We start from the raw sequence: 24,695 nt of genomic DNA, 5'->3' as shown, positions 1-24,695 counted from the left end.
TGGCAAATATGGCTAATGCAGTCATCAATAAAAGCTGTAGCAGAGTAAAAATAGGAAAATTGTACTGGAAAGGACTAGCGATGCCATCATTCATGTAGGCCATGGAAGCCATGAAACTTGACAAGAAAACTATAAAGGAATTTCAGAAGATAGACAATCAAGTATATAGAGCAATTTTTAAAGCGCCAAGATACACAGCAAGTTGTGCGTTAAGATCTGAAATAGGGGCTTTTTCTTGCCACTCAAGAGATATCAAGAATAAACTATTCTACCTGAAACATACACTGAAGATTGGTGGAAATAGGCTCCTGTATGAGATAACCATGGATCAGTATAAAAAAAAAAAACCCTGGATAATGCAAGTAAAAGAGTATATGAAAGAACTAAACATAAACATAAATTGAAGTAGTTAAAGACAAACAATTAAGAGAAATAATAAACAATTGGGACAGAAAAGAATGACAGAAAGAAATGAATGAAAAGTCAACGTTAAGAATCTACAGAAAATATAAAGAAAACATAAGAGAAGAAATCTGGTATGACAACAATGAAAAAACAATGCTGATCAGTAGGGCCAGACTAGGTATACTAGGATTAAATGATAGAAATTGGATAAAAGGAGAAGATACAAAATGTTCATACTGTGAGGAACAAAATGAGAATTTAGAACATTTCCTACTTTACTGTCCAGCATACAATGAGATTAGGAATATATATAGCTTTATGCATCAACCCTATCAAGAAAATAAAGATTAATTAGTAGCAAATATACTCTTATTGATAGATCTACTGAGGGAGGAAGTGGAGAATAGGAAAGATTTTATAAAAGAAATGTGGTATTTCAGAGAGAAGAAACTCAAAAAACCCAAACAAAGGAGGAATAAAACAGGCAAGGGAACCGTTTCAAAGGCATATCCCACCTACTACTACTACTACTACAGTCGCTAATTTTGACGAGATCAAAAATGATACTAAATTATCAGAGAGCAGACCAGTGGGCAGTAAAAGTTCAATGTCCCGCTCCCAGTTATCATTATCAAATTAAAGACGGTGCTCGTATGAGTAAGAGCACAGGTAAAGTCGGTGTCCCTTATCAGTTCTGTCCTTGGGGAAAGAGGTACCTAGTGGTCGGTCATCCATAGGCTGCCCCATAGGTTCGTCTATCTCGAGTGTCTCTGGTGATTATAGCTAGGTTTCTTGCAGGCTGTCAGTGTAGTCTAGCGTAGAATACCAACCGGCTTAGACTACGGCCGAATTTCTGGTAGGTTAAGAAGAGGTTAAGGTACCGTAGGATTTGTGTGTTAGTGAATGGTATCCTACTATATTTATCCTATTAGGTACTAGGTACTACCTCTAGGTAGTAGGTAGGCAACAGGCCAGAGTATTTTAAGATTTTATTTTTGAGTACGAATGTAAAACAGGTGTTTTATTTTAGTTTTATGTTATTTTGATTGTTATTATGTTATTTTGATATATTTAACATACTAGGTAGTAGCTACCTATCACACACCCAATTAAAGGTAGTTGAAATGAATGGGGTATTGGCTACCAGTTTGAATGTAGGTAAAAGAAAGGTCTTATTTGAGTATTTTTAGTTATTTTGGTGGTTTTTTATGTTATTTTGATGTATTTAATGTAGGTGTTACCCAATTAAAGGTAGTTGACCAATAGCTAAATGAATGAGCCCACAGTTATACCAGTTTTAAACTGACTTTGAGGGGCTTAGGCTATGGGTTGCTCTCTCCAACCTCACCTAACTAAGGGTATGTTATTTTAGCATGAAATACAGAGGTACATCCTAACCTAGAACACTGTGACCATTTCTAACTTGAAACAGCAACCATGAATGATGAAGCCCTCTTGCATTTAATTTAGAAACAGTATTTGACAGTAAAACTAAAGAGTACTAACTTGGCAATAGTTCCTGCTGGTCGCACGTTGGTTAATATTTATCGCCTTTTATTTATGCCTTTGAATAATTATATTTTTTATGTTCATGATGTACACCATCTTTTGTTTGTGTTTTTACACTCGTTCTCAAGGAGATGGTATTTTACACTCAACCCCAAGGGGAAGGGGCTAAACAAGGGGCCTATTTCTCGTGTAAACTATTAGTTACCGAACTTAGATTAGCGTTGTAGTATTCTTCAATTTTACTCATTTGATTACATACTTTACGTAGTGGTCATCCTCTTCATAATTATCCCCAAGGGAAGGGGGAAGCCTCTGCCTCCTTCATCCTCTTTAACCTAACCCAGACCTCAAAATTGGTAGGCTTGTTTTTAATATTACCTTTGATTTTAGACTTAAATTGGATGTAATAAGGTAGCTTAACCAATCACATTTGACAGAAGTGAATGCCAAATCTGTCAAAATTTAATAAAAACAATAAAAAAAATTACAATTTGTATTGTACAACACTTACTTTTCAAGTAACCAAGACTAGCCAGTTGCTAATGTAGTTTGCTGATCTTACCTGAATAAAGTCTTTTGTATCTGGAGACAATACGGAGTCCAAAGGTACCCACAACTTAGAGAAGTTATACTAATTACTCATACACTTATAAAAATTATTAAAGTATTACCAAATGATGCACAGACATCTGTCAAACATTAGATCTTTTGTAAATAAAACAAATGTCCACAAAACTAACCACATATCAGAAGAAACTTGAAAAGAAGCTTATTATTGGGTGAGACACAAAAATGGAAAAACGTTCTTCGTTAGTTGGTAAACTGTGTCCTAATTATTAAAAAGATAGTCAGTGGGTATCACATTTTAGTGAATAGAACATGAAGAGCTTTCCAAAATAACATGCCTCATATGCCAACGAAAGAAGTCGTAATGTCTGCATCCCACAAATAACTTAGTAACTCTTCATTATTGACCGTTATAAAATAGAATTTACAAAAATAATCATTAATCCTATAGTTTATGCTGTATCTTATTACAGGGTATAAAAGTGACCAATATTGTCAAATGTTTATGTGCTTATGGTTGATTGGTAAACCACTCTTCATTCAGTTTAGGCTAAATAGTACCCTAAGAATATGAGAATGCTATTTAATGGTTACTTCATTCTTAGCCAATTTTGCCTCTTAGCCATGACTGGTTACCTCTGATTGTAATAGCCTAGCCTAGCGGAGCTTGGGCTAATGCTTGTCGCTGGAATACAGCTAATCTTTGATGGAAAACTGTTCTCAGATAACCCACCATTGAGATTTTTGCTGAGGCCAGCACCCATGCTACAGTGATTGCTCATAAAGCTATCTAAGGCATTAGATTTGCTTGATACAAATAATAAAATGCTTAATGGTTATTGAATTTTTTATGATTTTGAATGGAGCTTGTAAAAATTTACTTTAGAAATTCTGTGTATAAAATAATAATTCATAATTGTATGAATTGAAATAATTCAAGGTACAGATAATTTCTGTATTAGCCTGTGCCTTTGAGTGTGACCTAGCCTTGCAAATTCTAACACATGATATAATTATGTTTTACAAGGCACAAGTAAAATTTTTGCAGAAAAGCATTTATGCATTATTCAAAGCAACAATGAGAAATGTTTATTTATCATTTATTTTACAGGTTCCTGTGTATGATATCCTGGTCAAAATGGTTTGGCCAAATGACCTGGAGGGCTTTGGAGAGGAAATTAGAAATTATACCTTCAGTGGTGTAAGTTTATAATCGTGTGTTTGTGGCAGGCCTGCTGTAGTATACACATTTTCAACATTTTTCTGGAAATCAGAGTCTCCATTTTTTTATTATTTGAAACCCTTGAATAATCATACAGAGATAATTACCATTACATATTGGAGAATGACATCATGTGCCGGAAATAAACAGTTTTGAGAACTTGAAATTCAACTTTAATGAATGTACTAAGCCCTTGAAGCTTCGAGAATTTAGGTGGATTAAAGTGCTCTACAGTAATTTTCCTTGTGTGATCAGTTTGTAGATTTCCTTACCTTTGTATAACACTGCAACTTTTTCATATCACTATTACAGGCTCTGGACTGGTTTATAAAAATACGAGATCCTGTAGAAGTTTACAAGGCCCAACCGACGTTCTTTTTGGCTGAATGCAATTTTGTGATAATTGCATTACTCTCGCTCATACATTGTAAGTACGTACGTATATACCTTAAGTTTACTCGTGTCAGAACATATACTCTTCACATTTGTTTATATCTGATAAACATTTAGGAAGGATATACATAATTACTTAATGGATAAAAGAGGTAGTCAATAATTGAAGGTAAGCTACTCTGTCAAACAAATCACTAGAGTGTAGTACAAATCTTGTAAGCTCATCATAAACATTTCGTTTATTAGGAAATGGAAAATAGTTGTCCAGCAGTCTCTTTCCACTTAATTTAGGCTATTGGTACTGTTTTCTCATTGCCCTTTTAGTGCTTGTATCACAGTCCAATGTACTAGATAACGGAAATGTTGTTCCTCTTCTTAGACTCACATATATCACACGACATGTTTCTCCTCTTTCTTCCACTGTTAGTGCTTCTTGTATGTTTTTGGGCATTACAGAAATTCCTTATGCCATTATTTTCTGCAGTCCTTAGTATCTCTTGTGACACCACATGTTTACATTGGATATCCAGCATCAAGTTTTCGTTTATGTTTCATCCACAGTATCCAAAGGTCACTTTCCCTACAGTACTGTAGCCATACTTCTAATACAAAGCACTTTGTCATTCCAGTCTCACTTAAACAAAAATCAGTTGTATTCAGTAAACTTTTCATCTACAACTACCAGCAATGTTTGCATTGAAGCTTTTGGATCTGTGGTGCTATTTGTTGAGAGTCTTGGTCCTCAGATGGAAATGTGGCTTCAGTTCTTTTCTCTTGGGGCGCACTGAGATCAGAAATATAATTATTCTAGTATTTCATGTTTTTTAAAATAAATATTCCTGTGCCACAATTAAAATCAAGAAATAAGCAAAAAAGGACAAGCTTGCTGGATTGTAAGACAACAGGAAACAAGCATACAAGGTAAAATTATATACTTAGTGGCTTTTTATGATATGCCAAGATTTTTTTATTAAGGTACATACATAGATTGAAAGAAATAGCCGATCTGTTTTGCAGAGAATGAAAAAAATATTTCTCAAAATATTGGTAACTGAAGTTCATTATTTCTTTTATTTTATATGAACTTCTATCAGTAACATTTTAGAACATAATTCTTCATATTAGATAACAGATATACATTTTACCTTAATTTCTTATGAATTATGTCTGATATATTTAACCATTACCCTGAGATTTACTTTTGTTTTCCTGTCTTTCAGCATTCATCGTTGGAGGCCGCTGGAAGTACCACTGGCTAGCATGTTATTTACATGGAATGACGACAGAAATGGTGTCAGTTTTGATGCCAGATATTGATAACTATTGGCAGTCTCAAACCACTGTCATGTTAATGGGTCGACGGCTGCCTTTCCACATTCCCCTAATCTGTGAGAATGTTATGAGTTTTGTGTGCTTGCAATTATTTTGTGATATCTTTTAAAAGGTGGATTTGCCATACAATAAACACATTCTTATTTACAGATTTTTTAAGTATTGAAAGGTAAAATTACTTTAGCACTGACTTTTGACATGCTTTTGATCAACTAGAAGACTAGTCTTGCAGAGTTAATCTGTAGCAGTAAGATACCTCTGTAATAGAATATTGTCTTTTATTTACTGACTATTTGGTATGTATTTGTAACTAAGGCTATATCACAGAATAGGATAGGCTTGGTGTATTTTTTACATCTGTTAAGTTGGTTTTAGTACACTTTGTTATAACCTTGTCCAGAGAAGTCTTTTGTAAGACTTGGGGCTTCTCATGCAGTTGACTGGGTGTGTAATGTATCATTTGTAATGAGAGAACATGTGAAGGAGAGAAGTTATCCAAAATGTGTTACTTGGTTCCTTGAGAACTAAGACAATTTCAGGGTGTTGAAATATTTCAGATCTTTTGTTCTTTCATCATCTGCTGGCTCTCTTGCATAACTGAATTTTGCCATAGAATTTCTACTAGTATGTAGTTTATTGGTTGTTCCCCAATAATTAGTACATGTTGCTTGTTTTGCAGAGTATCAGCATACAAATTCTGCTGAGGTGTTACATTGTCACAGATCCAAGTACAGTACCAGCATTCTTTACTTTGAAACAGCGTTTCTGACATTAATATGAATTCTGACGCTTAGAAATTTCAGAGATACTGTGATATTGTTTTATGCACCTTTTTCTTATTTTTTCTGACTTGAAATGCTGGATATGTATATACACGTTTTATTTTTTTAGTCATTTATCTTTGTTTATTTTCTCTTCTGGTTTATTCTCTATGAATGATTACTTACGTGGAATAATAATGAGCTAAGTAAAACAGTTATGATTAATGACAAGGGATTCCCCTGAGATCATCTGCATCCAGACTGTAGCCAGGTAACATATCAGCAGTACTGTATTCTTCACAGCACAGGAAAGACTAGTATTCAGTTTTAAAAATAGACCTCAGTCACAGATGTAATAGAGGTGAACACACTAATTGAAAACACTGATTTTACTCCTGAGCAAGATTACCAAAACCTCAGTAGTTCAAAATTTACAATCACAGATATTTTTGTACACTGTATAATACTGCACCGATTGGAAAAAAGAAATGGTGAACTGTGTTTTATGGGATGGTTTCTGTTGAGTGTACTAATTTTTTACAAAGCAGTTTGTTCTCGTGCGGATTTTTATATTTCATATCAGTTTCTCTTTTCATATGATTTTGTAGTCTATGTTGGCTATCAACATTCAAATATAGTACTGCTGTATGACTTTAGTAATATATATGTATTTTTTTTTTTACAGATCCGTCATTTATGTATCATGCAGCTTATATGGTAGCTCATATGAAACTTCCCCGTTGGGCAGAACCCATGGCAGGTACAGTATACAATCCTTTTCGTTGCAACAAAGCATAGTAAATTCTTTAGTATAGTATGAATTTTAGTGTTATGTATTTTTATAGTGTTTTATCCCTGCTATATAGTACAACCTCTTATTTGCTTTATTCTGAACTCTGGACAAGTAAAATTACTAAAGTGCTAAGTCTCTTTAATAGAGTCTACACGAAAAACTTTGTTATAAAAGCTTATTATATCCTGTTTACCATTACCTCAGTCAACCCTAATTTTGAAAATGAAGTGTTGATGAAAGATAAAAAATCTAATTTTAGATTTTGGTTTCCCTAAGTGTAAAGTCTGGTATATTTGTTTTTTATTACTATTCATTTTCTATTTGTTATTGTAGATATGTAAGAAACTTGAAATTTTAAACATCTAACTCACCTGGTAGTTATATATATATAGCTTATGTCCCTGACGTCACGGCAGAATTTCAAAACTCCCGGCAATCGCCGATTGGGTAGTCAGGTGCACCACCTGTGCGCCCTCTACCCCGGTACGGGGAACCGTTTCTTGACCCTTTTTGGATATTGTTGGTTTGACCCTTGCTTGTTTAGATCTCTCTTTTGAATTTTTCCAACATGACTGACTCTGCCTCGAGTGTAAGAATGTGTGTGAGAGGTTGTAAGACTCTGCTTGCTAAAGCCTCAATAGACCCTCATTCAATTTCTATTAAATGTAGAGGTAAGACTTGTGAGTTGGGAGATAGATGTGAAGAATGTGTGAATTTACCTGAGACTGAGTAGATAGAGTATTACCACTATGTGCGTAAACTGGAGAAGGATAGGATCAGGAGAGCGAAGAGTAGCATGTCTCGTTCGTCTAAAGGTAGTCAGGGAATTGACAGTTCTATTTCCCTCACTAATGAACCTATTGATCCACCTTCCGTAGTGGTAGTCCCAGATCCCCCTACTGATACAGGTAATGGTCCAACATTAAAGGACATGATGGCGGCCATTCAAGCCCTTGGTCAACGGGTAGAATCCCTTGCAAAAGACAAGGAGAAATTATGGTCTGATGTAAGAGATCTAAAAGTGACAACTGATTCAAAAATTAGTGCAAGTGCAGTGGAGGGTGCGGCCGCTCGGATCTGTCGTGCTCCTAGTCCTAGACCTCTTCCAAGCTCACCAACCCGTGAGAAGGAAAGTCGACAGACGAAGGGATGCGAGAGGTTTTAGCTCCCGAGCGGTCGTCCCCTCGAGTGTACCTGATGACGATCCCCAGGACGCTCACCCTCGCCATTGGAAAGGCGAGGTAAAAGTGTTTTCTTCGTCGTCGGACGACGCAGTTTCCAGACGGGGCTGGCGTCTTACTTCGAAATCTAGACCCCTCAAAAGACAATATCCGGTAGAGCAGCGTCAGGAGACGACGCCGCAAGCCCCAGGATGTAGTCATTGGAGCAGTCCGGAGCACTTCCCTTCCAGCTCCTATGTTTGCTCTCCTACCAAACTCAGACGCAAGTTGTCGCACAGGCGGCCGTCGTCTTCGGTAGGAGACAAAGAAATGTCGGACAATTGGATGCCTTCGGTGCATGCTCCAGCTCCTCCTTCGGATTGGCACTCGTCTCCGGGATGTTCGCCTCAAACCGTACATGACGAAGAGAGAGAGATAAATGATGTTGCGTCTTCCCCAGTCTGTGCCTAGCAGCAAGAAGCTCCGCAAATTTCGTTACTGCAAGATATGCAGCAGAAACTCTCCTCCTTAATGCAAGCCTATCAACCTACAACGACCAAAGACGTACGTAATCGTCCAGCTCAGGACATTCCAGGAGCTGTGAGTCATCCTGAGGATTCGTTTGACGTGTGTCGCACAGGCGGCGAGCATTCAGCAAACGACCTCAAGGGTCGGCAGAACAGCAAACGTCAAAAGCTTGGACGCCAGGATGTCCGAGTAGCTGGACACCAGGACGTCATGCCTCAAAAGGCTGGATGCCAGGACGTCGAGCGTAAAGGTTTTGAACACCAAGACGCCAGACGTCAACAGGCTGGACGCCAGGAGGCAAGAAATTGGACGCCAGGACGCTGAGCGTCAAGAGTCTGGACGCCAGGACGCCAGGCGTCAAGAAATTGGACGCCAGGACGCCGAGCGTCAAGAGGCTGGACGCCAGACATCAAGAATGTGGACGCCAAGATGCCGAGCGTCAAGAGTTTGAACGTCAGGACGCCAGGCGTCAAGAAGTTCGACGCCAGGAAGCTGAGCATCAGGATCCTCGACGCCAGGACGCCAGGCGTCGAGAACATACTTTGGAAGCGCCGACGAAACATGACGTCGCTACTTCCGTTATGGGACGATCGGAATAAGGGAATGATGACTTTCCCCCTTCTCCTTTTGATCCAATTGAAGAGTTTTCCGTCAAAGAGGATCGGAAAGATCAGCATCCTTCGTCGGACTTAAAAAGGCTCATGATGGCTTTCACGGAACTTTTTCCGGAAAACTTTATTCCTGCTGCCCCTCGTTCCCCGCCTTCAGAGTTCATGCTAGGGAAGGCATCTAAGAAGTCCAACTTTACCAAGATAGTTTTATCACGCTCTTCCAAGAGAGCGTTGAGAATAATGAAGGATTGGATGGACACTAAGAGAGACCAAGGAAAGACAGTTTTCTCATTTCCTCCGGCCAGATCAGTATCCAGATCTAGTATCTGGTATGAGACTGGAGAAGCTCTCGGTCTGGGAGTTCCCGCCTCTTCCCAGGGGGACTTCTCGAGTCTTGTGGATGCCTCTCATCGGACGGCCATGGGAAAAACGAAGGTTTTTTGGTCTACCTCTGAAATGGACCACCTTCTCAAAGGAATTTTCAGAGCCTTCGAAGTATTTAACTTTCTAGACTGGACTCTGGGAGCTTTGGGGAAGAAAATAAAATCCTTCAAGTCCGCTGATACAGAAGAGCTCGTACATCTCATGTCATGTATTGACAAAGCTCTACGAGATGGATCGAACGAATTAGCGGCACTTTTCTCTGCGGGAATCCTTAAGAAAAGGGCCCAAATGTGTTCTTTCCTTTCGAATGGGGTCACACCCATTCAAAAAGCGGAACTACTGTTTGCCCCCCTTTCCACACATCTTTTCCCGCAAGAGTTAGTGAAGGAAGTCTCCTCTGCCTTAGCCCAAAAGGCTACGCAGGACTTAATGACGAAGGCAGCAAGGAAAGTCCTGCCAACAAGTTTTGCAGCGCAAAAGGTCAAGGAAACTGCTCCTGTGCCTAGAGTCTCTCAGCCCTTTCAAGGTAGAGCCCTCAGTAGAGGGAACACAAGACCTTTGGCAAGGAATACTAAGAAAAGAGGCTTCAGACAAGGGCGAAGCAAAGTCTGACGGCACTCGTCTTCAGACAGCGGTAGGAGCCAGACTTTTCAACTTGTGGCACGCATGGGAGGAAAGAGGAGCAGATCTCTGGTCCATTCAGCTGCTCAAGGAGGGATACAAAATCCCTTTCTTGAAGAAACCTCCTCTAGCAGTAGAACCAGTCGATCTTTCGGCCAGATACAGAGAGGAAACCAAGGCCCAGGCAATACAGCAAGAAGTTTCTCTGTTGCTGCAGAAGGGAGCAATAGAAAGAGTTCGAAATCTGGAGTCACCAGGTTTTTACAACCGTTTATTCCTGGTTCCCAAGAGCTCGGGGGGATGGAGACCAGTACTGGACGTAAGTGCCCTGAACGTTTTCGTGCAGAAAACGAAGTTCACGATGGAGACAACGAGATCAGTTCTAGCCGCAGTCAGACAAGATGACTGGATGGTTTCGTTGGATCTTCAGGATGCATACTTTCACGTCCCTATCCACCCGAACTCCAAGAAGTACCTGAGGTTCGTTTGCGAAGCAGAAACGTTCCAATTTCGAGCTCTTTGCTTCGGCCTAAACACCGCTCCTCAAATATTCACGAGGCTGATAAGCAATGTAGCGGAAATGCTACACAAGAGACGTATCGGGGCCTCACTGTATCTGGACGACTGGCTCTTCAGAGCCCATTCCTACACCCGCTGTCTGGGGAATCTTCAGACGACAATTCGGTTATCAGAAGATGTAGGCCTCCTGATAAACCATCAAAAATCACAACTGATCCCATCCCAAGAGATCCTGTACCTGGGTATGAGGATTCAGAGTCGGGCTTTTCGGGTTTTTCTGTCTACGTCGAGGACGGAACAAGCCTCAGTTAATGCTGCAAAGCTTCCTAAGGAAACATACGTGCTCTGCAAGGGAATGAATGAGTCTGCTGGGGACCCTTTCCTCGCTAGAGCAGTTTGTCTCCTTAGGAAGACTGAACCATTGCCCACTTCAATCCCACCTCAATCAACACTGGGACAAGAGGAAGACACTGGTGACAAAGTGTATTCCCGTGTCGGACACCATGAAACACTGTCTGCAGTGGTGGAACGACCCCGTCAAGCTTCAGGAAGGCCTTTCCCTAAAGCAGAGGAACCCAGACCTAGTGTTGTTTTCCGACGCCTCGAACTCGGGGTGCGGAGCAACACTGGGAAAGTTGGAGGTCTCGGGCTCCTGGAACAGAGGACAGGAGAGGTTCCATATCAACCAAAAAGAACTGACTGCAGTCTTTCTGGCTCTCAAGGAGTTCGAAAGCTCAGAACAGAACAAAGTTGTGCAGGTCAACTCCGACAACACGACGGCGTTGGCCTACATCAACAAGCAAGGCGGAACCCACTCCAAGTCCCTGTACGAGACGTCAAGAGAATTTCTTCTCTGGGCGAAAGAGAAAAGCGTGACCCTAGTAACACACTTCATTCAAGGGGAAAGAAATGTCAGGGCAGACATCCTGAGCAGAAAACATCAAGTCTTAGCAACGGAATGGACTCTGCATCAGGAGGTCTGCAAGAATCTGTGGCGAACTTGGGGTCATCCATGCATAGACCTCTTCACCACAGTGCAAACGAAGAGGATGGAGACTTATTGTTCTCCAGTCCCAGATCCCGAAGCAACCTACATAGATGCGTTCCTCATGAATTGGTCGCATCAATATGTGTACGCTTTCCCTCCATTCAAAATAGTACACAAAGTGCTGCAAAAGTTTGTCTCACGAAGGCACCAGAATGACTCTAGTGGTACCGTTCTGGCCGACAAGAGAATGGTTCACAGAGGTACTGGAATGGATGGTGGACACCCCCAGAAGCCTTCCGTTAAGAGTAGATCTACTCAAACAGCCCCACTTGGAAAGGTATCACCAAAACCTCCAAGCTCTTCAACTAACTGCCTTCAGACTATCGAAAAACTCACAAGAGCTTGAGAATTTTCGAAGGAGGCAGCTAGAGCCATCGCAAGAGCAAGGAGGTCTTCCACCATTAAAGTATACCAATCCAAGTGGGAGACATTTAGAGGATGGTGCAGGGACAACTCCGTTTCCTCTTCCAGTACCTCTGTGACTCAGATAACTGACTTTCTTCTGTACCTTAAGAGGAGTCGTAACTTTTCAATCTCGACCATTAAGGGTTACAGAAGTATGTTAGCAGCTGTCTTCAGACACAGGAACTTAGACCTGTCTGATAATAAAGATCTCCAAGACCTTCTCAGATCCTTCGAGACTACTAAGGAGAGACTACAGTCCTCGCCAGCTTGGAATCTGGACGTAGTCTGAAGTTCCTAATGAGTGATAGGTTCGAGCCGTTACAGGAGACATCATTTAAGGACCTCACCAGGAAAACTCTCTTCCTGGTTAGTCTAGCGACAGCAAAAGGAGTCAGTGAAATCCATGCCTTCAGCAAAGCTGTAGGTTTCAGGCAGGGCAAGGCTATCTGCTCTCTACAGCTGGGATTTCTAGCTAAGAACGAACGCCCTTCTCAACCCTGTCCCAAATCGTTCAAGATTCCGAACCTGTCGGATATCACAGGTGAGGAAGTAGAGAGAGTTCTTTGTCCGGTAAGAGCTCTGAGGCATTACCTGGAAAGAACGAAGCATTTACGTGGCAATTCAGAGGCGCTTTGGTGTTCTGTCAAAAAGCCCTCTCTGCAAATGTCAAAGAATGCGCTATCCTTTTTTATAAGGCACTTAATAAGGGAAGCACATTCGGTATGTAATGAAGCAGATCTCAGGCTACTAAAAGTCAAGACTCATGAGGTTAGGGCCGTAGCAACCTCTATAGCCTTTAAACAGAATAGATCCCTTCAAAATATCCTGTACGCAACCTTCTGGAGAAGCAAATCAGTGTTTGCGTCGCACTACCTGAGGCAAGTGCAAACTCTGTATGAAGACTGCTACACGCTGGGACCGTTCGTAGCAGCTCATTCAGTAGTGGGAAGGGACTACCCCTGAAATCCCATAATCCAATTACCTTTTTCTTACCTTGGAACTATTGAATGTTTATGGTTGTTTGTGGAGACTGGACGCAGTCTTCCACAATCATTGATCCTTAGTCAGGTGGTCAGCTTGTTCCTTGGTAGCGCCCGGAACAAGAGTATTGTAGGGAGTCTAGTCACAAGAGGTTTGACCAGTTGACAGTCTCCGAGAGGTCTTCAGCCCCCTGGGTGGATCGCTGGATCTCATAAGGAAAGCAGACATAATGAGGCAGGATATCATTGAAGTCAGCTTCCTTAACAGGTACGAACCCGTAAGTTGGTTTTTAATTAACACTTATGTCAATTCCAACGATGATAGCTGTCTCTGACCCACCACCAAAGGTGTCAATCAGCTATATATATAACTACCAGGTGAGTTAGATGTTTAAAAATGTTATTTTCATGATAAAATAAATTTTTGAACATACTCACCTGGTAGTTTTATATAATTCAATTCCCACCCTCCTCCCCTCTAGAGACTATGGGCATGGAAGATCTGAGGAATAATTGGAACGGTTCCCCGTACCTGGGTAGAGGGCGCACAGGTGGTGCACCTGACTACCCAATCGGCGATTGCCGCGAGTTTTGAAATTCTGCCGTGATGTCAGGGACGTAAGCTATATATATAACTACCAGGTGAGTATGTTCAGAAATTTATTTTATCTTAAAAATAACATATTTCAGTATTTTATATGTATATTAGTTTACCATACTTTTTTTCTAGATACCAACGATCCTTTGGTTGTTAGTGATATAGTATATCTCGGATGGAATAGTCCATTGAAAATAAGGGAAGGAAATATAAATAAAGATGAAGTATGATGGTTACATATACGTATATATATATACATTATTCCTTCTGTATTGCAGCTGGCCTTATGGAAGTACTTATTGATTTGCCATATGACATTATGTGTGTCAAGTTTGTACACTGGACATGGCATGACACTGACCCCAATATTTATGATCGTCACTATTGGGTCCCATGGAATTCCTATTATTTTCATCTTGCTTTCGGCACTGCATTTACCTTCGCTATTCATTTTTGGAGGCGCACTATCACTGGAAGTGATGATAAAGACTACGTATCCAGGTAATTTATTCTGTTTGTTACCAACTTGAATAGGGATACCTTAAAGACTAGAGTATAGTACATACTATGACATTTGTGTTTTCCAACACATACAAATCCTGATCATCTATTTATCCGAGTTTATCTAATATGCAGTTTTTATAACATAAAACCTATTTGTCACACTCAAACTCATCAGTCATGTTGAGTATGAACTGCAGGACAGCATGACAGTTGTTTGGTCTCGGTATGATTGATGGGTTTGCTGTGAATAAATAAATCATTTAGAACTGTGAGGAAACAGCTTTATTTTTTACTTTTGCTTTTACCAGGCAAGTAAATGAAATTCATGCCAACTCACAAGTACTCAGGATCACCTAATTTACTATTCCTGTGTTGGTCATTGATAACGCTGAGGATGATATACTTTGTACAGGTAGAGTTGTTCAGCAGTATCTCTTCAGACAGATTACCTAGGCTCTTGTTTCTAAATTGGTAGAAAATATTTGTGCTAGTTTTAACGGGTAATCCTTAAGCTTGGGTTGGTGTTTCTACAAAAGAAGCTTCTCAACTTTTATCGTTTAAAACTAATTTAGAACTTTTTGCCATCCTAAGAGCAATGAACTTAGTTTTATGTAAAAGATGTTATACATAAGCAATCACAGTAGGGATGTACTCATTGGATCTGTTGGTTGCAGAGGCACATGTATTACCTCCAGTGGAAGACGTACACCCCTCAACTTCCTCCTCACCCTTCTGATTTCTTTGGTCATTCCTTATTCATCTTTAGGACATTAATTCTGTCTCACTTGACTAATTGGTTTGTTCCTCGAATACTTTGTTCTTGGCCCTTAATGTTCCCAAGTGCCCTAATATCCATTGGAATCTTGCTGTAGGTAAGGTTCAATTTCTCTCTTCCTCCCTGATGGGTTTCCATGAAACATTTAAAATTTTTATTAAATGAAATAAAAATTTTTATACAGATCCGTCAATCTTAACAAAAATGCCCTCCTCCCATTCCCCTTGCTGTAACTATTTTACAAGTTTTACATGAAGAATGAGGGAGGCTATTCCTCTCTGCCATTGAGTCAAAGTGCTCATGCACAAACTCTCACTTAGTGATTGATATTCTAGCATAGCTTCTTCCATATTCAAGACTTGAAAACCCACTTGTCTGCACAATTCAACACTGATAAGTCTGTATGGAAAGTTCCTTTGTGAATTTTTTATTTCACGATCTTAGTTTATTCATACAAATTGAAAACCTAATATTTTCACTTGGATCCCTCTACCTCATCAGGAATAGGAATAAGTGACATTCATTTTTTAATTGTAATTATTAAAGCAGTGATAAGTATTGATGGAAGTAATGTGTGCAAAGCAAAAAACCTCAGGAAAATATGCAGCCACTTATATGACAAGCTGTGGATGAATGAATGAGGTAGATTTATACATAAATAACAGCAGACCTGGTAGTGAGGTATTGGTCTGATAAAACTATTTGATGATGGCAATGTAGTGAGATAATAAATTATTGATTAACTTCTTGTTAGTTCTCCAATTATAGTTGCATGATAGCTATTGTTACAGAGTTATTTTCTGTTTCCATATTTATAAACATGACATATTTTTCTACTTTCACACCGGAATTTATATTACTCAGACCACTGAATCACATTTCTAGACCTCTCATACCATTATTTGGATGAATTTTCCTTGAAAGGTGAATAAAGGGAAAAGGGAACAATACAAAGTAGATGACATAAATAAGGTTAGTTTGGCCCAGGAATGATGCTGCAAAATGCAAAAAGACCCTTGGTATTAGGGACTGTGTGTTGCAGAAGGCACACTAGAAGCATTACCAACTTTTGAGAGTAATAGTTTATTAAAGAGTTTCCTGTAATTACAATAACCATGTTTAAAAGAAAAAAAAAGTAGCTTCAATTCGGTTTTGTTGATCATAGCTCTTAGCCAAGTCTTTAACATTGTTATTTCTTTTTGTAGTTGCTCTTATAATCTACAATTCTTAAAGTTGTTTTGCTTTACCATTGAATATGCATTTTTCCTCTTGTAGCACTGGGAAAGAATTGCTTTGCGCATTGTTAGCAGGGTTGAGTGGAATGCCGGGCGGTGTTATACAGTTCCTTTTCTTATACCACCCTCTTCACGACACTTATGGCCTTCATACTGAAAACTGTGTAATTATCATCGTTGTTATATACTTTATGATTGTCTGGACTGCAGATCGAGCTCAAAGATACTCTTCACGTAGACAGATGGGTAAGTGACTTTTGAATTTCTTATTGTAATTGAGACAGTGTGAATGCCAAATGCGCCCAGATTCCAAGATTGACAAAAAGAATTTTAATAAAAACCTCTATGATATAGTATAGTACCTAATTTTAACACTTTTCATTTGTGCCATTGAACTAATAAGAGTACTATTTATTTTAACAGGTGAGAAGTCTCATTGGTCTGTTGGTATCATTGTTATCAACATGCTTCTTCATTATGGATTGTATTGGTGTATGGCTGTATTTGGATCGCCTGAAAATGAGGTCTCCATTGGCTTGCATGAACGCACAGGTCCATGTGATGAAAAAGAAAAGGTTTACACAGCAGTGGGAGGTGTAAGTTTTCAACTTGACTTTGTTCAAGAGTTGACAGTATAGTAGGGATAAAAGAAAAATATTCAGTAAGAATAAAATTCCTCTGCAAATTTTTATACTATATAGTAAATGCCTCTGAGCCGTGAATAAATCTTCATTTCATTGGAGGACTGCAGGTTAAGTAGATTTTCCCAAATTGACAAAAATGTGGCTGAAGTATACTAACAAAGAGTATTGAGAGCCTGTGGCTCACTCACCAACACTCCATATTGTTTTCATGTAAATTATACAACAGGTCAAAGAATAGGCAATTGCAATTAGCTGCTTAAAGTTTCAAGTTGGTAAGGTTCAAGTTGGTGTAAGACATCCCATCCAGAGATAGTGTTGCCTTCATTATTAAAGTCTCTCATTCCTTGAATTACTTTCCTGAGAAACCACTTGTGCACAAGCACTCCCTTGATATTTTGTATCTTCATTTTTGTTAATGCTTTCCTTAGAAAAATCTACAAAAATGTATTTTTCTTTTGTTTGAAGGAAATGATATTCAGACTCCATCAGTTCCAAAACAGTACTACCTGATAGTGAAGCTATTCAGAGGAAAGAGGTAGGCTTTTCTTACAGAGATTGTCTGCCTCAGAACTGTGTCTTCTAGAACAAACCTAAAGACATTTTCTGCCTCTTTTGCTTCTATTCAGGTGAAAACTGTAATTGCCAAGTAACTCAAACACTCCAGCCTCTTGCCACCTTGGACCTAATGGTGGTCATAATTTCACTGACATTACCGCTTACGTGATGAACAAAGTACTTTAGACTGCTCCAGATGATTAGGTGAATATTGGTGAAAGAGAACCCCATTGTGCACTTGCCCTGAGACTTTGAGCCTACCATCTGAAGAGGTATTATTGAATGTCATCTTAAGAGGGTAACCAGGAGGCTGTCTAAGGAGTGGGAACGGAGACAAGTCAGAGAAGGACTGCTTTTGTCTACTGGTACAATTACAGTTACTGCTACTTTGCTGCTTTCAATTTTGCAGTCACTGTAACCATGCGTGGTATTTACATTCTTACTGTCTAAAGTAAAATTTGAAACATAGTGACTTGCATGTCATCCTCCTCATTTAAAGTTTTGTTATTATTGAAGGTCTCAGCTTATAGAGAAAAGTCTCTTTTGCTGCTCTCTTTCTAGTGATAGACTTATATGTACCATCCCACTATGTTTGGTAGTTGTTCTGTCATTCAGATTTTCAGAATGTGTAACATAACTCAGGAAAACCAGCATAGTAAGCTGTCCATGGTTCATTGAAATAAACAGAAAAACTTCACTGACACTTACCATACTTACCAAAGATGGCCTACTTCCAGTATACATTAGGACAACAGTTATGCAAATATAGCATCCTCCTTTTCAGAGAGCACTGAAAATTTAGAATAGGCTTTTACAGAATTCCTTACCAGGTTCATCTTCAGTGTAACAACCATTGAATTGTCCTGTTAATTTGTACATATTTTGCTTTTATCAATTTTCATATTTCCCCATTTTCATTGTATAGCAGATGAGGCATGCTGGAAAACTTGCAAAAGCCCACATAAATGTTAAATAATTTACAATTACGAGTGTGTTTAAGGACTTATAATATCTACGACTGCTACCATTGTCCCACTGCTTTGGTTGCAGGGTGAGGTATAAGCACCGATATCTAGCCTTTCAACTATATAGGTGAAAATATATATGTTATTTTAGAACTTTTACTTTTGTAATGAAATTGAAAATTTAATTTTGCATTACAGGTTTTGGAGAGGAGGAAGTACCTCTGCACTGAGGATTATGATGAAGGATACTTTGATTTTCATTGTCTGCCAGGTGGAGAGCCTGTTTCTGATGGTGTGGAATGGTACACAATATGTGGTACACCGTTCCCAAATCGGGCAGAATATATTTGTGCAATATCACTTGTATCTTTTGTAGCTGCAGTTGTTTTTTATAATTTGCTATTTAAAAGCTCACGCACATTGGTTTGTAAAAAGATAGATAAACAAAAGGTAAACTAACACATTATTTATTGATATCAAAACAAATACTGTAGCTATAAAGAAGCAGTTACTTATGTAATTACTTATACAACATATCATTCATAAGTAGCTATGATCGGTAAGCCACTTTGCGAGTTTCTGTTTGTGACATCTTGGTACAGAGATTTGCAGATTTGAGTGGGTCGTCATTTTAAATTTTGTTTTACAATAGACTATTTTGTCATAGATCAGAAAAAACCAGTGGTTTGTAAAGGAAAATTAGCTAAAGAATTTACAGTTATTAGGAATGTAGTCATCAATGAAATTGATGCATATTCTCCATATGGAACTCAAGTATGAATACTTGCTGTGGTGCCTTAACTCTTGAAGCCATGCTAGTGCTTTCTGTTTAAAAGAAAAAGTACTTTGAAATGTTTTATAAATACTTTATGTTGATTGTTGAAAGTATTTGTAAAGGGAAAATTTGCAGTCACTTGAAACACATGAACTTTTGAAAATAAAATGGTGTAATGTTCTCAGAGATGTTTCTATACCACAAAACTTTATCCAAATGAGTTTTGTACTACAAACCATCACATTTGTTATGTGTAGGATCCTTCAGGAAGTAACTTAAGTGTGAATATCATTGTTTACTCAGATTTTAGCTGGGCTTTCTTGCTTTGTAGGTTTTCCCCTTTCTTTGTTTTTTCTTATTTTTTTTCTATTTTTTTGCCCTTCTTACCCTTTCAGAATTGATCTTTGATGGCTCTTAGAACATTGAATTAAGACAACGATAGGCTGCATGCCTTCTTACCAAAAATTTGGAAGTAGCTGACGTTATTTTAGCAAGGAAAGACTTTTCAAGATTTTGTGGCACTTTGAGCAATGATTTATGTTTTTATAACTTGTAGGACAGTTGTAAATCAATGTTTCATTCATCCTTAAATTAGTTTTATGGTTGGGATGGAGAAATACCCAGATGAGTACTAAAAGCATATGTATGTTTAATGATTTAATGAGTTAGATGCTTGAAGCATTGATAACTGGAGTGCAGGGATGGACATTTTTCTAAAGCCCATTTTCAAGAAACAAGTCCAAGGATCATTTATCCCATACTTGAAGCCATATATCTACATAACAGGAAGAATAAAAATGACAATTTGTCGAAATTGCATTTTTCCTAACTATACAAACCGTGAGGTCCCTTTAACAATATGGGAAGGTAACTAGCGGCAGCTGGGACGGTCGTAAGCTTCGAACAAGGGGAGAACGGTAGTTAACTGCTTGTCCGATCGCCGCGCGCCCCGCGCGCGCCCGAGAGGTGAAGAATCACTTTTGCTTTAGGCCCATGCAAAAAGTTGCAGAGTGAGGGTGGCATGAGGTGGGACTATATGTAAAGGACCTCAGGTTTGTATAGTTAGGAAAAATGCAATTTTCGACAAATTGTCATTTGTTCCGATACGTAATACAAACCCTCGGTCCTTTAACAATAGGAAGACTCACTTCTTGGTGGGAGGAATCTGAGTCTTTTTGGTGAACAGACTGGTGTTCGTCCAACCCTGGAGTGCCTCCCTGGTCGTAAGAGGCAAGGGAGGGATCCAAACCTCTGTCCGATTGATTGGGGTGTGCACCGCAGGATCAATGGTCAGACCTCTGGGCCAAGTACTAAGAAGAGCAAGCGTATCTCTTCGTACCAGCAAGCAAGAACTTGTTCCTGTTTGCAAGAGACAATCATAAATGATGGGTTTGTCTCAATTTGGCATCCACTTCCTCCCCCTTGTTGGAGGAAGTGGTGGATATTTACTCCTATCCCTACTGAAAGGGATAGGATGGTGCTCTATTGAGTAGCTCACCTGCATCTCGTCCTTACCCAGCAGGGTGACGACCGTGTCCCTCTACCCAAAGGTAGAGGGGAAGATAGGGAAGAGGAGCCAGTCACACTCTCATTCCTCATCCCATTTCTTACGGTCACACCAGGACTCGATGCTGTTCAGCCTGCGAGGGTCTGGGTTAACTACACAACGTTTTGTTTGAGCAACCACCCACGGTTCCCAAGGAAAAAGATCCAAGGAACTGTGGGCAATATCCTGAAGGTAGAAGGAGGTGCATGCGGTCCGGTTGGACCAGGCGCCTGCCTTCATTACCTGCGCCACGGAGAAGTTCTTGCGGAACGCGAGAGAATGATGAAGAGGCGTCCACACTCATCCTGGTGTCGAGTTTCTTCAGACAGCTCCGTCGCACCCTCACAGGACAAAGCAGCATAGCCTTCGTATCGGAGGCGGTGACGTCCATTAGGGAGGGTATTGTGAAGGACTCGAACCAATCGTCAGTTACCGAAGGGTTCTGAGTCTTCGCTACGAAGATCGGTACGAAATCGAGCGTCACAAATCCCCATCCCTTTGTGCTTGACTTCTCAAGAGAAGTCATGCAGTTACCTAAGACGAAAAGAAGGGAATAGTCGTATGACCTATCCCTCTTCTCGACTTTGGTTATGTACAGTACTCATACTGACAAGCTATTAAGACGAAGTAATGATTGCTCTGGAACAACCGAACTAAGTCCACAGCATAGTTCGTAACTGACTCGGACGCTCTGACAGCTGCCGACTGACTGGTTCGGAATCAGTAGAGGCAAGTTGTCCAAGCATCCGGGTAAGTCCACGACCTTCGCCCTTTAAAGAGTTATGCTGAGAGACCAAACAAATAAAATATTTGTTAGTCACCGTGCCGGACGGCGCGGCGATGATTCTCTTAATGCATAAGCTCAAAAGGCGAAAGTCAATTGCCTTCAAAAGACGGAGGTCCCTGATGGCAAAAAGAAAATCTCATAGACGTTGAATCTCAGCTTAAGGAGAAAACAACACTATGTGACGTTGAAGACGAAGGTAGGCAATGAATGCAACCTACGTCTTCCAGTTGAATCGAGAGAAGGAATCTCAAGATTCTAAACCTGTGCTTACAAAATTGACTGAAAACGCTAACCGCCATTTCATTGCTGTCCGTTGTGCAATGAAAGCGGGGCGTTCTTCAGTAATGAAACACAGGGGAGGGCCGCTTGAAGAACTGCTTCTCATGGGCTGAACGTTTGGAGTAGAGCTGGCAGGTGTGGGAGTAGGCGATGTCTTTCAATACATCTGCTAATCCGGGGTGAACAATGAACAATTGTACACCTCCGAATACAAGATATTTTGAGGACAAACTCAGATTCCGCAAAATCATTCGCATTATCGGGATACGATGCAGCAGAGACTATTACAGAATTCTGTTACCGTGCGGTAAACGAAAGATGAGAGTCGAATAGATATCTCGTTAAAATTCTCGCAATACCGAAGACGATGAATACTAGCGTTTCTCAGCAGTAGATGGTCATTCATGTATGCGAGAATCCCCGTTAATCAGAGACTTAAGTCCGTGATTGTTGGGCAGGAGATACGGTTGTTATTCAATCAAAGCAGGTGAGAAAGACATAAACAACCGTCTATCTCAAAGCGGCAGCTGATACTGAAATGCCTCGGGCAATTCAAATACGCAGTAGCTGTCGCTGACTCGTCGTCATCCTGAGTTGCCAAGTAATCCTTTCCACGAAGGAATGCGTTCGGCTAGAACCACCGAGCATAAAAAGATATGCTCGAGCAATTATATTTAAGCGAAACGAAACGAATTTCGGTAATATAAAAGCTAAAATGGTGTTGTTCGTGACACCCATAAGTATATATAATTGAAAACTGGAAAACTCCTGGGAGGTTGCAGGTCAACCCGGGTTTGCAGTTCAATTAGAATACTTTTCGTCTAAGTCGCAATCCGTAGAATACCAGGATATGCTCCTACCCATCTCGGACCATTCAAACTGCTTAGCAGAATCATGTCGCGAGGTTAATATAACGTAGTTATATTTGTAGGATTCTGAACAACGATCTCCATCCTAATTCTTTCCTTCAAGAAACAAAATAAGGATTGGAGATCGACCACCTTCGTTCTCTATTAAGAGAGTGAAGGAGAAGTCTTCCTCGAAGGAAAGCTTCAATGGTGAACAGATACTAAGACGATATTTCCAGCCAACTGGATATTCCCCGTCCTTCGTTCTTCTCTATTCCAGGTTGGTCGCCTACTGTGAGATAGTCTTCTTTCAGCAGCAGTCTTCTTCCTAATGCTAGAAATTCCAGGAATTCGAGGCATTAGGCGAGGTTCCCGATTATCGTGTAACATATCGGGGATTCTCGTCTCGCTCACTTTGGACCGTGGTCTCGCCTAAGTGTTTGGAGATCGTAAGAAACTCTAAACACTCTGAATGCGCTAGAAATTCCGTAGAATTCTAAGCAGTCTGCTGCGAAACCCCCACCGAATTCGTCAAACGATATCGGCTGGTGGTCCTCTCGATTCCCGTAGAAATCGAGAATGGGGCAGGATCCCTCCTCAACGACCGGGGCTTACGTCAGGTAGGACCCGAAGGTCCCCCCTGGTAGCGCAGTCCCCAACGTGGGATCCTACAGAGAAATCTCTGTAGGATCCTTCCCCTTTCCCTCGTAGCCGTAAGGGAGAGAGGGAATGGGGGAGGAATTGGATACTCGCTCGCCTTCCCAGTGGAACTAGCAGTTGGAGAAGAGTAGGAGCAGCCATCGCCTTGCGGCGATGGCCTCTCAGTCTGGGAAACGTATCGTCAGGAGAAAACGTTTTTCCCGAGGAGGGTTACGAACTCTCACTGTAGGTAAGGGTCTGCCGCCCACTGGTGAACGTCGTCTGGGTGGGTGGGGCTGATCGACACCTGACAGGAGAGAGCCGATACCGTCCTCCGACTCATTCCAGTCCTCGTCGAGGTCGAAACCTCTCAGGAGGACCGAATGAGTATTTAAATACGGTGTCCGAAGACACGTAGAAACGCCGCTGTCGCAGTAGAGGAGGTGGAAGTAGCTTGATCGACCGCCAGAACTGAGAGAGCCTTCTTGTCCGGAGACGAGAGACACTGGTTCAAGACAGAATCGGTAAGCTCCGATCGCGGCATACCCACCGTCGGTTTGGGTTCCCTCTCGGGCCCCAAAACGACTCGAGCAGAGACATGGGCTCTGCTGGTGGGAGCGGCGATCCTTCCCCCCGGTCGGTTCGTGCTGACGAATCAGTGCAATAACCTGGGTAAAGTTACTCTGAATCTCGGAAGTTACAGCGTCTTGAGGAGTAGGACCGTCCAGTCCCTCCAACAAGAGCAGCTGCCCAGGACCCTCCTCCTTCAGAAGAAGGACCAGCAACAGATCCCTGACGGTTGCCTCCATCACTTGCGCGTACGTCCTGGTTGTCCTAAGACCAACCTGGCACATGCGGCGTCGTGACGGGATCGTGAGCGGCGCATCTCTCACGATCACTCCTATATACCTAGCTCTTCCTGGCGTATGCCGAGGAAGTTGAAGGTATCGGAGAGACAGAACTGACTCTACCGCCCTCTCCCCTGACGTCGCCTCCAAATCACTTGCGCGTACGTCCTGGTTGGTCCTAAGACCATACGTGGCACGTGCGGCGTCGTGACGGGATCGTGAGCGGCGCACCTCTCACGATCACTCCTAGCTACCTCGCTCTTCCCGGTGTAGCCCGAGGAAGTTGAAGGTAGTGGAGAGACAGACCTGACGCTCCCCCCCCGCTCGCTGGCAGGACCAGCGTACGTGGGGGGCTGCAGCCGATCACCAACCCGCGGTGGGGATCGATCTGCAGGCCTGGCCGTGCCGCTCACCTGTGCGAGCGGCTCGGACTGAGCACGTCGACCCCGGTCCCGTGCG

At 41.0% G+C, this 24,695-nt stretch overlaps 1 protein-coding gene across 3 annotated transcripts; it reads left to right on the top strand.

The window, feature by feature from the left end:
* Window positions 1-919: 919 nt before the first annotated feature.
* LOC135224686 (uncharacterized) lies at window positions 920-19,469 on the top strand. Of its 3 annotated transcripts, none has more exons than XM_064263947.1 (9): window positions 920-1,074; window positions 3,593-3,682; window positions 4,016-4,130; window positions 5,317-5,484; window positions 6,875-6,949; window positions 14,115-14,337; window positions 16,391-16,596; window positions 16,774-16,946; window positions 18,713-19,469. In XM_064263947.1, exons 2-9 carry the CDS (start codon window positions 3,620-3,622, stop codon window positions 18,971-18,973), a joined length of 1,284 nt encoding a protein of 427 aa, XP_064120017.1. In that variant the 5' UTR covers window positions 920-1,074; window positions 3,593-3,619; the 3' UTR covers window positions 18,974-19,469. The 3 variants fall into 3 exon arrangements, with proteins under 3 accessions (XP_064120017.1, XP_064120018.1, XP_064120016.1); XM_064263948.1 differs by lacking the exon at window positions 920-1,074 and adding an exon at window positions 1,100-1,154; XM_064263946.1 differs by lacking the exon at window positions 920-1,074 and adding an exon at window positions 1,137-1,261.
* Window positions 19,470-24,695: the final 5,226 nt, after the last annotated feature.

Source organism: Macrobrachium nipponense, chromosome 12 (genome assembly GCF_015104395.2).
Source record: "Macrobrachium nipponense isolate FS-2020 chromosome 12, ASM1510439v2, whole genome shotgun sequence".
Taxonomy (NCBI): Eukaryota; Metazoa; Arthropoda; class Malacostraca; order Decapoda; family Palaemonidae; genus Macrobrachium; species Macrobrachium nipponense.
Note: the sequence above shows the minus strand (reverse complement) of the source record. Positions and strands in the feature narration are given on the sequence as shown.

Excerpts from the sequence above, each read along its gene's own strand:
- LOC135224686 (XM_064263947.1), top strand. The coding sequence starts at position 3,620 with ATGGTTTGGCCAAATGACCTGGAGGGCTTTGGAGAGGAAATTAGAAAT. Across the intron at positions 5,485-6,874 it reads TTTCCACATTCCCCTAATCT|ATCCGTCATTTATGTATCAT; the intron begins GTGAGAATGTTA and ends TTTTTTTTACAG. Across the intron at positions 16,947-18,712 it reads TTTACACAGCAGTGGGAGGT|GTTTTGGAGAGGAGGAAGTA; the intron begins GTAAGTTTTCAA and ends TTTGCATTACAG.